At 42.3% G+C, this 14,807-nt stretch overlaps 2 protein-coding genes and 1 long non-coding RNA gene across 4 annotated transcripts; 2 read left to right on the top strand and 1 right to left on the bottom strand.

The window, feature by feature from the left end:
* Window positions 1-410: 410 nt before the first annotated feature.
* Window positions 411-3,162, top strand: LOC103862112 (protein CLT2, chloroplastic). Of its 2 annotated transcripts, XM_009139824.3 has the most exons (10): window positions 419-855; window positions 948-1,093; window positions 1,180-1,217; window positions 1,333-1,448; window positions 1,727-1,826; window positions 1,906-1,941; window positions 2,041-2,091; window positions 2,342-2,465; window positions 2,553-2,678; window positions 2,772-3,162. In XM_009139824.3, the coding sequence occupies exons 1-10, from the start codon at window positions 461-463 to the stop codon at window positions 2,930-2,932; spliced, it is 1,293 nt and encodes a 430-aa protein (XP_009138072.1). In that variant the 5' UTR covers window positions 419-460; the 3' UTR covers window positions 2,933-3,162. The 2 variants fall into 2 exon arrangements, with proteins under 2 accessions (XP_033144075.1, XP_009138072.1); XM_033288184.1 differs by having other exon boundaries at window positions 411-855; window positions 1,906-2,091.
* LOC117133019 lies at window positions 2,967-6,565 on the bottom strand. Its single transcript, XR_004456834.1, has 2 exons — window positions 6,345-6,565; window positions 2,967-5,438 (listed from the first exon to the last, which is right to left on the bottom strand). It is a non-coding gene; the product is annotated as an uncharacterized LOC117133019 (long non-coding RNA).
* On the top strand, window positions 6,424-8,818 carry LOC103862121 (GATA transcription factor 25). Its single transcript, XM_009139834.3, has 7 exons — window positions 6,424-6,992; window positions 7,056-7,142; window positions 7,230-7,366; window positions 7,941-8,048; window positions 8,145-8,250; window positions 8,393-8,452; window positions 8,532-8,818. The coding sequence occupies exons 1-7, from the start codon at window positions 6,681-6,683 to the stop codon at window positions 8,652-8,654; spliced, it is 933 nt and encodes a 310-aa protein (XP_009138082.1). The 5' UTR covers window positions 6,424-6,680; the 3' UTR covers window positions 8,655-8,818.
* The last annotated feature ends 5,989 nt before the right edge of the window (window positions 8,819-14,807 follow it).

The following is a 14,807-nucleotide window of genomic DNA, read 5'->3' on the forward strand; positions in this document are numbered from 1 at the left end:
TTGGAGAGAGAAGAGGTGAAAAGTGAATCTAAATTATAATTAGAACGGAGTTTATCAAGCTCCATAGAAAAAAATGCATTGGATCTCTCTATCTCAATGGAAGATGATGTCCAAAACAAACACACTTGAAGTTTGAGAGGATTTGGACTTTAACCATATATAGTGTAGAACTGCAGCTGACCATTGCTTATAAGCAAGATGAGCAAATCTTATTTTGAATCTCATAAGAACCTGAAGATAAGCTAAACAAAAAAAAAGATACGTTATTACTGATCCACACGGCCACATAATGCACATGAGCTATCTAACCAAAACCAAGCTATGCAAAAATCATGCATTGGAGTGTCGAAACGCTGTCGTATCTAACTTGTTCTAATACCATCGTATGGTGGAGGACACGAAACGCTGCGTTGTGTTTATAAACTCATGCGCTTGATATTTATTCAGTAGCGTCGCGCGAATGGATACGCTTCTCATGGCTGCTACTACACGACTCAGATGCCTCCACGCGTCGACGTCCTCCTCCGCCGTCCCCACCGTATTCCGTTCGCCGGCGATACACCAGCTCTCTTTAAGTCCCGCACATTTGCTTTCCTTCCGATCGGCGACTATGAACACGTGCGTGAGAGGGTCCCGCTTCCCGGTTACTCGGAGAACCACTTCTCCGACGAGACGTGGCTTGTTTACCGTCAGAGCTTCGACGGAGAAGTCTATTGCTCCTTCCAATCGGAAACTAATTGTAATTAACTCGGTCGTAATCATAGCCTTAGCTGTAGCAAATCGCGTGCTGTACAAACTCGCATTGGTTCCGATGAAGCAGTACCCTTTCTTCTTAGCTCAGCTCATGACTTTCGGGTAACGAATATTGGCAAATGACAGAAACTTAGCAAGTGATGGAAGCTTAGCTTGTACTCACTGAATGTTTATTTTATTTTTTATTTTTGCAGTTACGTGTTGATTTACTTTACGATTCTGTACTCGAGGCGCCGTCTAGGCATTGTGACCGACGAGATGTTGAGTGTACCGAAATGGAGATTTGCTATCATTGGTTTTCTTGAAGCTGTTGGAGTTGCCACTGGCATGGCTGCAGCAGGTAGACTCTTTTTTAAAGTCTAGTGATGGCAACTTTTTACATTTATTGCAAGATTATGTATGGAGTGATTGGATTCTCTGTTTCAGCCATGCTTCCTGGACCAGTTATTCCGATTTTGAATCAGGTGTTCTTTTAGTTTAGTTCTCACCGGGGGTGTTAAGTTGATTTCAGTTTATGTTATTACTTTGAATGATTTGATCCATGTCTGCTTACAATCTTGACTCCACAATGTTTGGCAGTCATTTCTGGTGTGGCAGCTGCTTTTTGCTGTTCTTATTTTGGGCAGGAGGTTTTTGCTTAAGCAGATTTTTGGTTGCTTGCTTGTGGCTACGGGAGTTGTGGTGGCTGTTTCAAGGTACCCGTTAGATGTTCTGATCTTCTAGAGTTCCTTTTTTTTTTGTTCTTCTCTAAATTCTTGATCTTGGCGTGGAGAAATGTATGTATCTGTTGTGATATTACAGATTATGCAAAGAGAGTTGCTTTCTGCTATTATAATCTATAATAAAATGTCATAGACCAGAATCACCTCTTTCAAATTCACAATGTTAAATGAATGGTTAGATTGTTAAGAAGGTTGCACGTTTTAGTGTTACTATTAGTTCTGCAAATGCTGACTGTAACTCTCATCTGCAGTGGATCTGGAGCAGATCAAACGCTATCCGGAATCGGATTGCTATGGCCTGCTGTAATGGTAGCATCTGCTGCTTTTCAAGCTGGTGCATCTATCACAAAGGTAAAGGCCGCTCTCTCTTGTATTTCTATTTTGTAGTCCTGTCAGCACCCAAGTTGTTAATTGTTTTGTCTGTTAACAGGAATTTGTTTTCAATGATTCTGCAAAGCGTCTTGAGGTATATGGCACATATTCGTATTCATCTATCCTTCTGAAAGTATCGAAATGTTTTTCTTTTGACACTTTACTGAAATCTAAGAATAACGCAACAATGCAGGGAAAGTCACTGGATATATTTGTGGTAAACTCATTTGGATCTGGATTTCAGGTATCTACTATAATATAGCGGCTACAGATACCATTATGCTTACACATTCTTTCCAGCCATAACAATGCATATAGGAGCGTTCTATGGAGACATGCTTATCAATTACCTGAATAGTTTTTGCAAAACATTTGAAAGCTGCTTGTTGCACCTTCCCTCTATCATTCAGTCATTCTTTCTCTCCCCTACAGTTCTACTTGAGAACAGTTTTTTTGGTTTAATGTTATGGATCATTAAAGTTGCGGTTGTGCAGGCTCTTTTTGTGTTTCTGTTGCTGCCTTTTCTCTCAAACTTGAAAGGCATTCCATTTGGCAGCCTCCTTCCATATCTAAGAGATGGTGCCGGCTGCTTCTTCAACACTGGAGCTAAGATTTCTGGTTAGAACCCGTTCTTTCCACTCTAAACTTTGTGTTTTTGTTTATTCGCTGCACAATCTGTTTGTAATCCATGTTGAGCATTTTCAGGCTGCGAAGGTGCCCCTATACTCCCACTGCTGTATATAGCCACCAATCTCGCTTTCAACATCTCATTGCTCCATCTGGTGAAAATATCTTCAGCAATCGTTTCCTCTCTCACTGTGATGCTCTCAGGTCCATTTTTCTCTTATCATGGAAAGTCTATTCAGTGTCACCAAATAACTTAAACCCACAATGAGTATATGAGATACTTTTTGGGTGTTGCAGTACCATTATCGGTGTACATAATGTCAAAACCATTGCCGTATCTACCTGGAGGAACAAGCTTGAGCTCAAATTTCATGATAGGGAGTATAGTTCTGGTTCTTGGTCTTCTTCTATACAACATTCCTACCACTCCCACTAAGCAAGACGCTAAGACCTCCTAACACGCACACACTCTCTACTTTGGTTTAATCTCTTGGTAAACTGATACCAATATAATTGTTTCCCAAAGATCAGAGAATTATTTGAGTGATGTTTTGCAACTGTGGAAGAAGACTGGGTATATATTCGAAATTCCATTGACTGATCATATTAAAACAGTGAAGTTTTGAACTATTCATTTTATGACAAAAACTTACAAAAGTTGTGAAAAGATCCATGTTTCTTTTTTTAACGCAATAGACTTTTGAATATCTTATACAAATTCAATTATATATATATACACACCAGAAGTTGATTATCACATAGAGTTTTTTCTCCGAACGTAATGAATAGTAGGGCTAAAGTATTTTAGTTCCATACCATAAAAGTATTTTGATTGTTTAACTAGAATTGATCCGCGCAATAATTTTCACTTTTTTTTTCTTTTTTTTGTCCACAACATTACAGATTTATATTGACTCTGTAAACTACACCGGAAGATATCGATCCATGTGAACGACAAAAGACGTTTGTTTCCTGACACTGCGTACTAGGTTATCCGCCTTTGTATTTTGCGTTTTTGGTACATGTATAATCCCTGATCGCGTGAAGCTTTCTTGATATCTTTCAAATAACTTGCAAAAGCTGGCAACTCTTCTGATTCCGAAACCATCTTCACCAATTGAGAACAATTCATTGCAAACGTAACCTGGAACTGACGTAAATTCTTCATACATTTCATAGCCCATAGTAGCGCCTCCATCTCTGCATGCAAGGGAGTTAAAGAAGCCCTTACATTCCTTGCTCCCATTAGACCTTCAAAACCTTCTAAAATACTGAACCAACCCTGACCAGAGAACATATCCCCCTCTTTCCATGATCCATTTGTAAAACACCATCTTCCAGGAATTGACGGTAGAGATGCCTAAACCTGTGTTCCCGTGTTCTGGTCTTTCAAAATCTGTGCCTCTGCCCAGAGTGTGGATTCCGTTTCTGCCAACTTAAGAGTGTCTCTAGGATCCATATCGAGATTACTAAAAATCTTATTATTTCTTTCTTTCCAAATGTACCAAAATATCCAAGCAAAGTGATGATCCTCCATCGGTGGAGCAACTCTCCAGAAAAAGTGATCCATGTTTGTAAATATAGAGCTTGTTGGGAAAATAGTTGGATTTGTTGGTATCTTTGACAGCGCCCAAACCTGAATTGTTGGAGGACACTAAAAAAACACATGATTAATCGACTCCTCATCCGTTCCACATCTTGCACAACATATATCTTTTTGGATCCCTCGTGCCTGCAAATTCTTCTTAACTGCGACACACCCTAAAACCAATTGCCAAAGAAAATGTTTTATTTTTGGTGGACACCTTAGTGGACACCTTAGTTTTCAACAAAATGCCTTCAGAACATCAACTGTAGGTCCAATTAATACTGGTGATCTTTCCCTATCCGGGTAAATCCTCTCTACTTGATATCTTGATTTAACCGTAAATTTTCCATTATTTGTGAAATGTCATTATTCCCTATCTACCATCTGGTTTCTACTTAGTGGTATGCTCTCTGTGATTTTCACATCTTGTGGGTCTACCAAAGTCCGAATAACCTGAGAATTCCATTTTCGCGAAGTGGAATCAATAAGGAAATCCACAGTAAGGTTTGGATACAAATTGTGTTGATCATATATTTGTTTTACATGATTAGTAGTATATATTTAAAATGTTAATCATATATTTAAATATTTATATAAATATTTCAAATACAATAGTTTTATAGTTTCTATGTTATAAGTTTATTAATTGTTTCAAACCAGCAGATATATTTGTCGTTTTTTATTACATATTTATTGAAATTGTGTTTATTATTTAATGAATTCAATTAACTTATCAATTTAATATAAGTTTATCATATTTAGTTCAATTTACAATATATTAATTTATCAATTTACTATTATAAGATTATAAAATTAATGAAAATATTTATATAAAATTTTTGATAGTTAAGATTTTTTTATAATCTCATCCCTTTCAACAGATTTGTTAGACTTATATTTATATATATATATCTAAAATAAAAATATCAAAAAGTATTATGATTAAATTAGTTAAACAATTTTTAATTATTATTAACATTAAATAAATACATTTAATAAAATTTTCAAAAGATAGTTCATATCAAAAAGTCACATATGAAAGAAGTGATGACTTTTATTTTAATAGATAAAATGATAAACATGATTAAGAAAAAAGTAATGCAAAAACCGATCTAGTTGCCACATTTTGAGTTTTTTTTCACACAAACTATAAATATTTTTGCTTTGTTTTTGTTTTCAAATAAATGTTTAACCAATCATATTTATAAATCTTGAATTATATATTTATTTTAAAATAAATAACATTATCTTATCTATTAAAACAATAATCTGTTAAATAAATCTTTAAAACTTAATATAAATGTAAAACATATATTCGACCCAAAAAGAAATGTAAAACATATTAAATTTATAAGAAAACAAAATAATAAGTGAACCTTAATGGATAAACCTCTCTCTAACTTGCTCTACCTTCTCTCTACCAAAGTTTCTAAATCAAAGAATCTCGTCGGTGACCGGTGGTCTTTCCACCGGTTACCATCTTTTTTATTTTGTTTTTTGTTGTGAATACTTTCGATCTATGTATCGAACTTGCTTCGCGTAGGCGATCTTGTTTTCGTTAGGCGATTTTGGTGTGCTAAGCTTTAATCAAAACAGACCTGATTTTCACTCGTAATGTTTCTCTATTTTGAATTAAAGCTGAATAAAGTTTTCAAGTTAAACTTCATCTCTCGTATTTCAACTTATCTATTCCTGTTTGTCTCTAAAATTTTCTTCTTCTTTATCTGGTCATGCTTGATCTTCAAGTTTGAAGAAATCAATCTTTGCTTCATATGGATTTGGCAAAGTATTCGGATGATTTGAAGATTTGAGTTTTTACAAGTGAGCTTTTGGTTTGGTACAGTTTAAGAAAAGACAGAGTTTGTTCTATAGACAAGTGTTCTGTCAATAGCTGTGTCCTAAATCAGATAATGCTTCTTGAAGATGTTCACATCCAGTGAAGACAGTAAGAGAGTCTCAGAGGCAACAGCGATTGAGAGACTGAAGCATACAAATGGAATCAAAGTTGGGTTCGATCTTTGTGTTCCGGAGGAATCGACTCGTCGGAGTTCAAGTCAGTTACCTTGCCGGAGAAGAGGCAATCCTTTCCCATGAGTGACACGTGGAGCCAGTTAAGAGATGATGGAGGCACGTAGATGGACAACTGCCTTACTCTTGTTCATCCTTATCATATAATTTAGGGTTTAATTGGGCTCTGCATTTGTAATGGGTTTGAATTCCATTTGTAACAAAAATTGCCCTTTGGGCTTTTAATATAAAGGTTGACAAAAAAAAAAGTGAACCTTAATGGGGCTCTGGAGTATAAAGGAAACATAATCGAACGGCCCAAAAGCCAACAGGTGAAAAGTCCATTGAGTGGGAGTCATCGAGTGGTCTCAGAAGTTGCTGCGATTTATTTACCTCTCAAGTCACCGTTTTACCGTCGGTAAATTCCACCACGGCCAATCTCTCTCCTCCACACGCGCCGATCACCATCTCTCTCTCTCTGTACTGCACTTTTCTCTGTCAACTATTTCTTCCCTTCTCTCTTTTTGCAATTAGGGTTAGGGCTTTCTTCTCCACTCCCATCTCTCGCTTCCAATCAATGCGAAAAGCTCCTCTCTTTTTGGCAGCTCACGATGTTTGGTCACCATACCCAACCCGAGATTAACCCTAATCAGATCGGCACCAGCTCCGCCACCGTTGTCGAAGACCATGTCTCCGCCTCCGCAGCCTCCGCTGGTCACATTCCTTACGACGATATGGACGATATCCCTCATCCCGATTCCATCTACGCCGCCTCCAATTTGATCCCCGATGGCTCTCACTTGGTTCCTCACCGATCCGAGGGATCCGAGTTACTAGGCTCACGGCCGATGGAGGGAGCTAATCAGCTAACGATCTCGTTCCGTGGTCAAGTTTACGTTTTTGATGCTGTTGGTCCTGAAAAGGTGATTACTTTGCGTATTAGTAGTGTGAAGTTTTGTGCTTTGAGCTAATCTTTGATTTGGTAGGTTGATGCTGTGTTGTCGCTGTTGGGTGGTTCTACTGAGCTCTCTTCTGTGCAGCCGGGGATGGAGCTAGCTCCACAGAATCATATGGTAAGTTTCGTTGTTTGTTTGTATTCAAATCCTGCACAATGGTGACATTCAGTTATGTTTTTTTTTTTGTTCCGTTGTTTTTTTTAGCCTGCTGTTGTGGAATACCAGAACCGCTATAGCCATCCGCAACGGGCACAGTCATTGGATAGGTTTCGGAAGAAGAGGAATGCTAGATGTTTCGAGAAGAAAGTACGATATGGTGTTCGCCAGGAAGTCGCATTAAGGTCAGGAGATTTATGAGCTTATCTTAGTTGTTGTCATTTAGCTGTTGTTATATTAACCAAGTTCTTAGGCCTACCCTTGGTAAAAGGTAGCTTTGTTGCAAGTGGGGTATTAGCAAAGACATTTAGAGCTTGAGTAGTATCTATTAATGTCACATTTGTCTGTTAGGAAATGGATTATATGATGGGTGCTCCTTTGAAGAGGCTGGACATATGTCTTTCACATTTCTTGAGATCAATAACGTAGTATACTATTAGGCTATAGCTAAGCTGGAAAGTTTCTTTGTTGTTAGCGGTGATGTGGTTTGTTAAATACTTCAACGTATTTGTGTGCTATGGGTTAAAAGAAAAGCTAACTATTGTTAAAAAGTTTGGTGGCCATGTAGGTTCTTATGTAGTGGCTCAGGTTTCAGTGTCCATGGCCTTCTATTAATATATAAGGATATGTTTGTAGCTGCTTGAGTAGGATAGAACTGAGCTGTGGTTAGTGTAATAGTTAGCTTTAATTGGGAATAATCAACATGTCTCTATTTGTCAACCTTTTCAATAGCTCTGACCTTTTTTGGTTTTTTACCAGAATGGCACGTAATAAAGGTCAATTCACCTCTGCAAAGATGACCGAGGGGGCTTACAACTCGGGCACGGATCAAGACTCTGCACAAGATGATAGCCGTCCAGAAATACTGTGCGTTTTGGCATCTGCCATTTAACCGCTTCTGCAACTTTTGTTCAAAATTCTTCTTGCTCTTACTTTAAATGTGAATGTCTCTTACGCCCGTAGGTGTACTCATTGCGGCATTAGTTCCAGTTGTACACCGATGATGCGACGTGGCCCTTCAGGCCCCAGAACTCTCTGCAATGCCTGTGGACTCTTTTGGACTAACAGGGTGCGTATGAATCTCCACAAAGTGCCATCACCTACTCATTCTATTTCCCCATACATTTTCTTTTCATAATCTTGAGATAGCAAGATATACTGATATCTAGTCAATGTGTTTTGACGTTCTAAATTGCTTAATTCTTGTATAGGGTACATTGAGAGATCTCTCTAAGAGAACAGAAGAGAATCAGATGGCAATAATAAAACCTGTAAGCATTTTATTATCCCTGTGCGTCTCTAGTTTTTTTGCAGAATGGTATGGCTTCATTGATTGCTTAAAAATTGTAGGTCGAAGGAGGGAGTGATGCCGGTGCTAACAACTCGAACTCTGAACCTGCAACTGTCGAAGGACACACTGTCTTGGTTTCTCTTGCTAATGGGGATCAATCTAATCTGTTAGGTAATCACTAAACACTGTGATAAGAATCAGAAGATAGACGAGATCCTTGTAGTATCAGCTGTTCTTCTGTATGATTTTATCTCCTCACCACCACATGTATTATAGTGACCATAACTGAACACAAAAAATCGAATTTACAATATCAGATATTAATGGTTTCAAAAGCTTGATGATTTGGAATTGTGTTGCACTGTGTGTGTAACCATTATCCAATGTAGAGTGAATATCTTTTCTGTGGCCTAAGTTGAAGATTTAGAGGCAACAAATATAAAAAGATATAACTAAATTGTTGCAACAAGAATAAAAGATGTTCAGGTATCTTGATCTATGATTTAGGAAAAGATAGCACAAACTAATCGACTGTAGATATACCACACAAACTCACTAAACAAGACTAAATCATAAATGCACAAATACATTCATTGAACAAGACCATAAATTGAGACTAAACCACTTGTCTAACTGGTTGTCATGGACCTTTTCCTTTGTTGTTTTTGGGTAAGTGGACCTCTCGTCTTAAGAGGAAATAACGACAGGTACTGAATCCGATAAAGGCTATAAGGCCATGAAATCTGAACAAAATACAAATCCTGGTATATTTGATTCTGTTAGAACCATTTAATGTAAACTGATTGATATTGGGTTAGAACCGGGTATGCATAAAATCGAGTTTACTTCTATAAAATGTTTTATAGAAAGTATGATAACACCAAACCAACGCAAGGACCACGGCTCTGAGGAGCAGTAATGGGACTATCCGACTATGCATCTTCGATCTGAACCCTATAGAGAATACGTGTACACATGCATGCACCATATACCAAACCACGTGTGTTACATACCCGGCTTGGGACCATTAATTAGATTATCTACTAACAACAATAATCTGGACATATTAATACATATTCAAATCACACAAAAGTGTATCGAAGAAAGAGAACCGTCCAACCACATTTCTATGGTGCTCTTTATCCTTCTTTCAACAATATAAATTAGTATAATATAGTGTTTATGCAATAGTTTATTCATCGGATTTATGATGAGATTATTCGAGAAGGTGTGTAACATCCCGGGCCCGGCCCAAAAGGGGACTCAAATGCAGGAGGCCCAAGAAGAAGAAACCCTAGACATAACCCCTCCCACTGCTTATAAAAGGAGAAGTTCCCCTAGGGTTCAGCCACAAGAGAGACAGCAAGCGAAGCCCTGCCCGAGCAGAACCCCGCCGCCGCCTCCGCCTCAAGCCGCCGCCGCCCCACCACCGGCGAAGCCAGCCGCCAGCCGCCCGCGAAGCCCTAGCCGCCGCGACCGAGCCCCTAGCCGTCGCCTCCTTGATTCAGTTTCGTGCAAGCAACTGAGATCTGAACCCTAAAGGTAAACCTAAGATCTCTAGTTCTAAGTCATTGGAAATGACAGATCCTAAACCCATCTCTCTCTTGTGTGAATCCAATTCTCTAACCAGATCTCGAGAAGTGGCTGTTTCCCAAACCTAGATCTAGACCTACTTCTGCAAAAAGCTAAGGTGAGGACTTGCTGTGAACTTGTCTCATGTTGAGTAATCAATGGGACTTAGTCCTTTGTTAATCAGATCTAGATCTTGTGTGTATGTGTGATATGTTATGTGATTGATCTTGTTTAGACGGTAGTACATGTTGAAGTGATAAGAACATAGGCATGTTAGGGTGGTCAAGAAATGATGATAAGATGATGAGACGTGTTGTGAATGATAAGTGAAAGATGTAAGAATAAGTACGAATAAGGGATCATATAGAGAGTCTAAGGTTTGTAGGTGGGGTAAGTAGTCCACGCTAGGTATCCATAGGAGATGTGGCGAATCCACATGAATATGGAAGCACCCATAGGAGATGTGGCGAATCCACATGAATATGGGGTAGAAGCCTAGTGGGGGGCTACCCACTGAGGAAAAGAGGAAAAGAGGAAAAGAGGAAAAGAGGAAAAGAGGAAAAGATGAAAAGGATATGCATTGTAGGGTCTTTAGTTCATGTCGGGTAGTATGGGATTCTGTGTGATAGATCTTATTAGCTCATGACTTGTGATTGTTTGCTCTTCCTGAGCTGAGTTCGTGGGTTCCTAGAACCTGCCCTCACTGAGTATTGTGTACTCACCCCTCTTTTTACAGGTATGGCCGAGAGGGAGCGGGAGTAGATGTCCGTATGGTGCAAGTGTTTTCTCGAGTCTTTCATTTGGATTCTTTTCTTTCCGCCATTTCTTCCTAAGTTTTATTCGACATTCAGTTTTTAGTTGAGTTCGGTTTTATGTAAGACAGTTTGGGTTTTAATAAGAGCTTTTTGAACGAAAAGGTTTGAGTTAAAGTATTTGATAGGGTTCATCGGGCCAAGGCCTTTACAATTGGTATCAGAGCGGGTTAAACCCACCCGGTGCTGTCCCGGGTGGGTAGGGAAGGGTCGGGTAGAAGTAGGAAAACCCGGGTTTCAAAGGAACTTCTTCCGAACGTCTTTCTAAGTATTTCAAAAAGGGTTTCAAAAAAAAAAAAAAAAAAAAAAATGCACCACTCGGACGGAACTCCTAGCTCACTCGGTGGACAATAGAATTTGAGTAGAACCGTGGCTAATACTCCTTCACTTGTCAACAGGATGCCTCCCAAGAATGCCAGAGTTGCAAGGCCAGCTGCGGCCAACCTGAGAGCGACGCGACGGGTCACCAGGTCCGCGTCTCAAGCCTCCAGCGAGGCAGAAAGCCGAAGAGGGGGCGCACCTGAGAATGAGAACCCAGTGGAAATGCCGAACGTGGCGAATGCAGCGCTCCTGGCAGAACTGCAAAGATACCGCGACGCCTATGGGGGTCATCTGCCCAATGGTGAAGCCGCCGCAGATGCGGGGGACAACCCCATACCACCCGGGGCGGCCCAGAATCCGCCACCGCCGCCTCCACCCCCGGCAGCGCCTGCGGTGGTGCACGCCCCCGGACCCAACTACTGGGACATGCTGAGACACATGAAGAGTATGCAGACGGAGTTTTTCAATGGAAAGGCCGACGCGATTGTCGCGGATAATTGGAGACGTCAACTCGAGAGGAACTTCGCTTCTGCAAGGTGCCCACCGGAGTTCCGTAGGGACCTGGCTGCTCACTACCTTAAAGACGACGCACTAGTGTGGTGGGACGAAGTGGTCGAAAGGTCACACGGGATACGACTGACCTGGGATGATTTCCTGGAGGCATTCAATGGGAAGTACTTTCCCTTAGAAGCCATGGACGCGATGGAAAGCAAGTTTCAGGACATCCGTCAAGGGTCGAGGAATGTACGAGACTACGGGGACGAGTTCAACCGACTTCGGAGATTTGCGGGTCACTACCTGAGTGATCACGACTTAATCCGCCGTTTCCTCAAAGGTATGAGAGTGGAACTGAGGAATAGCTGCAACGTGAGGGACTATCGTGATGTCCATGAGCTGATTGAGAAAGCCGCAGAACAAGAATCAGGGCTCGAGGAAGAGCGAAAACAGAACCAGAACTCCCAGAACCGGGGTACCAAACGGCCCCGGGATGCACAACCCGCGGCTGAGCCTGCTCCGTTAAGGCCCGCATGTGAGAGGTGTGGACGATTCCATGCAGGGGAGTGCAGGATGGGAGCATGCTTCACCTGCGGCGAGCGCGGACATATAGCGAGGGATTGCCCGAAGGAGAGACAAGGCCAACGCAGGCGCTGTTACCGCTGCGGCCAGGAGGGACATCTGGCGTGGGAGTGCCCAACACTCCAAAGAGGAAACGCGGAAGGGGCACAACCCCAACAGCAGAGGGGGCAAGCCGCAGGGGCAAGAGCGTACGCCGTCGAGGGTCGCGAAGGAGCCGAACCGATCGCGGGTACGTTTGATTTAACAATACGATTATGTTATATGAAAAGAACTGTAGTAGTCGTGTAGCTTAGCGTTAGTGTTGTGTAGGGTCTGTCGCGGTCGGAGGAGTGACAGCGTTCACTCTCTTCGACACCGGGGCAACTCACAGTTTTGTAAGCCCTAGACTTACGCGTGAGTGGGACTTTAAGGGGAACTTCAACACCATGGTGACGGGAGTCGAGACGGCAGGAACAGAGAAAATGGCCACGAGGGGTAGATATGAAGAAGTACCGGTGATCCTCGCAGGTGTGAACTTACCCGGAGACCTGCTGGAGTTAGAACTGGGGCGTTACGAGGTGATCTTGGGAATGGATTGGCTAGCACAACACAGAGCCGTGGTTGAGTGTGCCAAGGCATGCGTTAGGATCCCGCTTGATGGGAGGCAAATCGTGTACAGAGGAATGAGAACTAGGACCGGAATAACTGTGGTGTCGATGGCCCATGCTGAAGAAGCAATCCGGAAAGGAGGAGAAGCCTTTTTAGCCACTATTGAAATGGTGGGTGAGACCGAAGCGCCAGATCTGGAGAGTATCCCCGTAGCAGCAGAGTATGCCGATGTGTTCAAACCACTACGCGGACCCCCACCTCAACGAAATAACGCTTTTACGATTGAGCTAGAACCCGGAACCGCACCGGTTTCCAGGGCCCCCTACCGTTTGGCGCCTGCAGAGATGGCTGAACTGAAGAAACAACTGGAAGAACTAGTGGAAAAGGGATTCATACGTCCGAGTAGCTCGCCTTGGGGGGCGCCGGTACTCTTTGTAAAGAAGAAGGATGGGAGCCTCCGACTGTGCATCGACTACCGGGGATTGAACAAAGTTACCGTTAAAAATAAGTATCCCCTACCCCGTATAGACGAACTTATGGACCAGCTGGAGGGAGCCACTTGGTTCTCGAAGATAGACCTCGCTTCAGGTTATCACCAAATCCCTATTCACGAAGAAGATGTTAGGAAGACAGCTTTTCGTACCCGGTACGGACACTACGAATTCGTAGTAATGCCCTTTGGACTGACGAACGCGCCGGCAGCTTTCATGGGGCTAATGAATGATATTTTCAGAGATTATCTGGACCAGTGTGTGATTGTCTTCATCGACGATATCTTAATTTACTCCAAGAGCCGGGAGGACCACAGACGCCATTTGGGTATCGTACTGGACAAGTTAAGGGAGCATGGGTTATATGCTAAGCTTAGCAAGTGTAGTTTCTGGCAACGTAAGATTGGGTTTCTGGGTCATGTGATCTCCGAAGCAGGGATAGCGGTGGACCCCGAGAAGATCACCGCGATCACGAAATGGCCAACACCAAGTAACGCAACAGAAGTACGAAGTTTCCTCGGGTTGGCGGGATACTACCGCAAGTATGTTTTAGGGTTCGCCACAATAGCCAGGCCACTCACCCGCCTTACAGGCAAGGAGGTTAGGTTCGAATGGACAGAGGCGTGCGAGGAGGGATTCAAACAACTAAAGGACATGCTGACTAGAGCCCCAGTACTGGTCCTACCTAGACCAGGGGTGCCATTTGTGGTCTACACCGACGCCTCCGGGGTCGGAGTGGGGTGCGTACTCATGCAGGAAGGAAAAGTGATCGCCTACGCGTCCAGACAACTGCGGAAACATGAGTCTAATTACCCGACACATGATTTAGAGCTAGCGGCAGTGGTATTTGCATTAAAAATCTGGAGATCGTACTTATATGGGGAGAAGGTACAAATTTTCACGGACCACCAGAGTTTGAAATATGTGTTCACTCAAGGAGATCTGAACCTACGGCAGCGCAGGTGGATGGAACTACTAGCAGATTACGATCTGGTCATCGATTATCACCCCGGGAAGGCAAACCTGGTGGCAGATGCCTTAAGCCGAAGGAAATCAGACATCTCCGGAGCAAGGGAAACTCAGGAACTTGCCACAGCCTTATCAAAACTGCACCTCTGTGCGACGACCGTGAACGAAGAGGGCGCCGGGTTAGAGGTTGTGGAACAAGCCGACCTGCTGAGTCGAATCAGTAAGGCCCAGGAAACGGACTCCACACTCCAAAAGATGGTCGACAAGGAGGTGAGCGGGTACCGTACGGCTGGGAATGGTACCATCCTGTTTAAAGGCCGAGTGTGCGTACCACAGGGAGGGAACTTGAGGGACGAACTACTGGCACAAGCTCATCAATCACGATTCGCAATTCACCCGGGACGGACAAAAATGTACCAAGATCTGAAGCGGTACTACCACTGGGAAGGAATGAAGAGAGATGTCGCTTTGTGGATAGCCCGGTGTCAGACCTGTCAGCTGGTTA

This window comes from Brassica rapa, chromosome A01 (genome assembly GCF_000309985.2).
Source record: "Brassica rapa cultivar Chiifu-401-42 chromosome A01, CAAS_Brap_v3.01, whole genome shotgun sequence".
Lineage (NCBI taxonomy): Eukaryota > Viridiplantae > Streptophyta > Magnoliopsida > Brassicales > Brassicaceae > Brassica > Brassica rapa.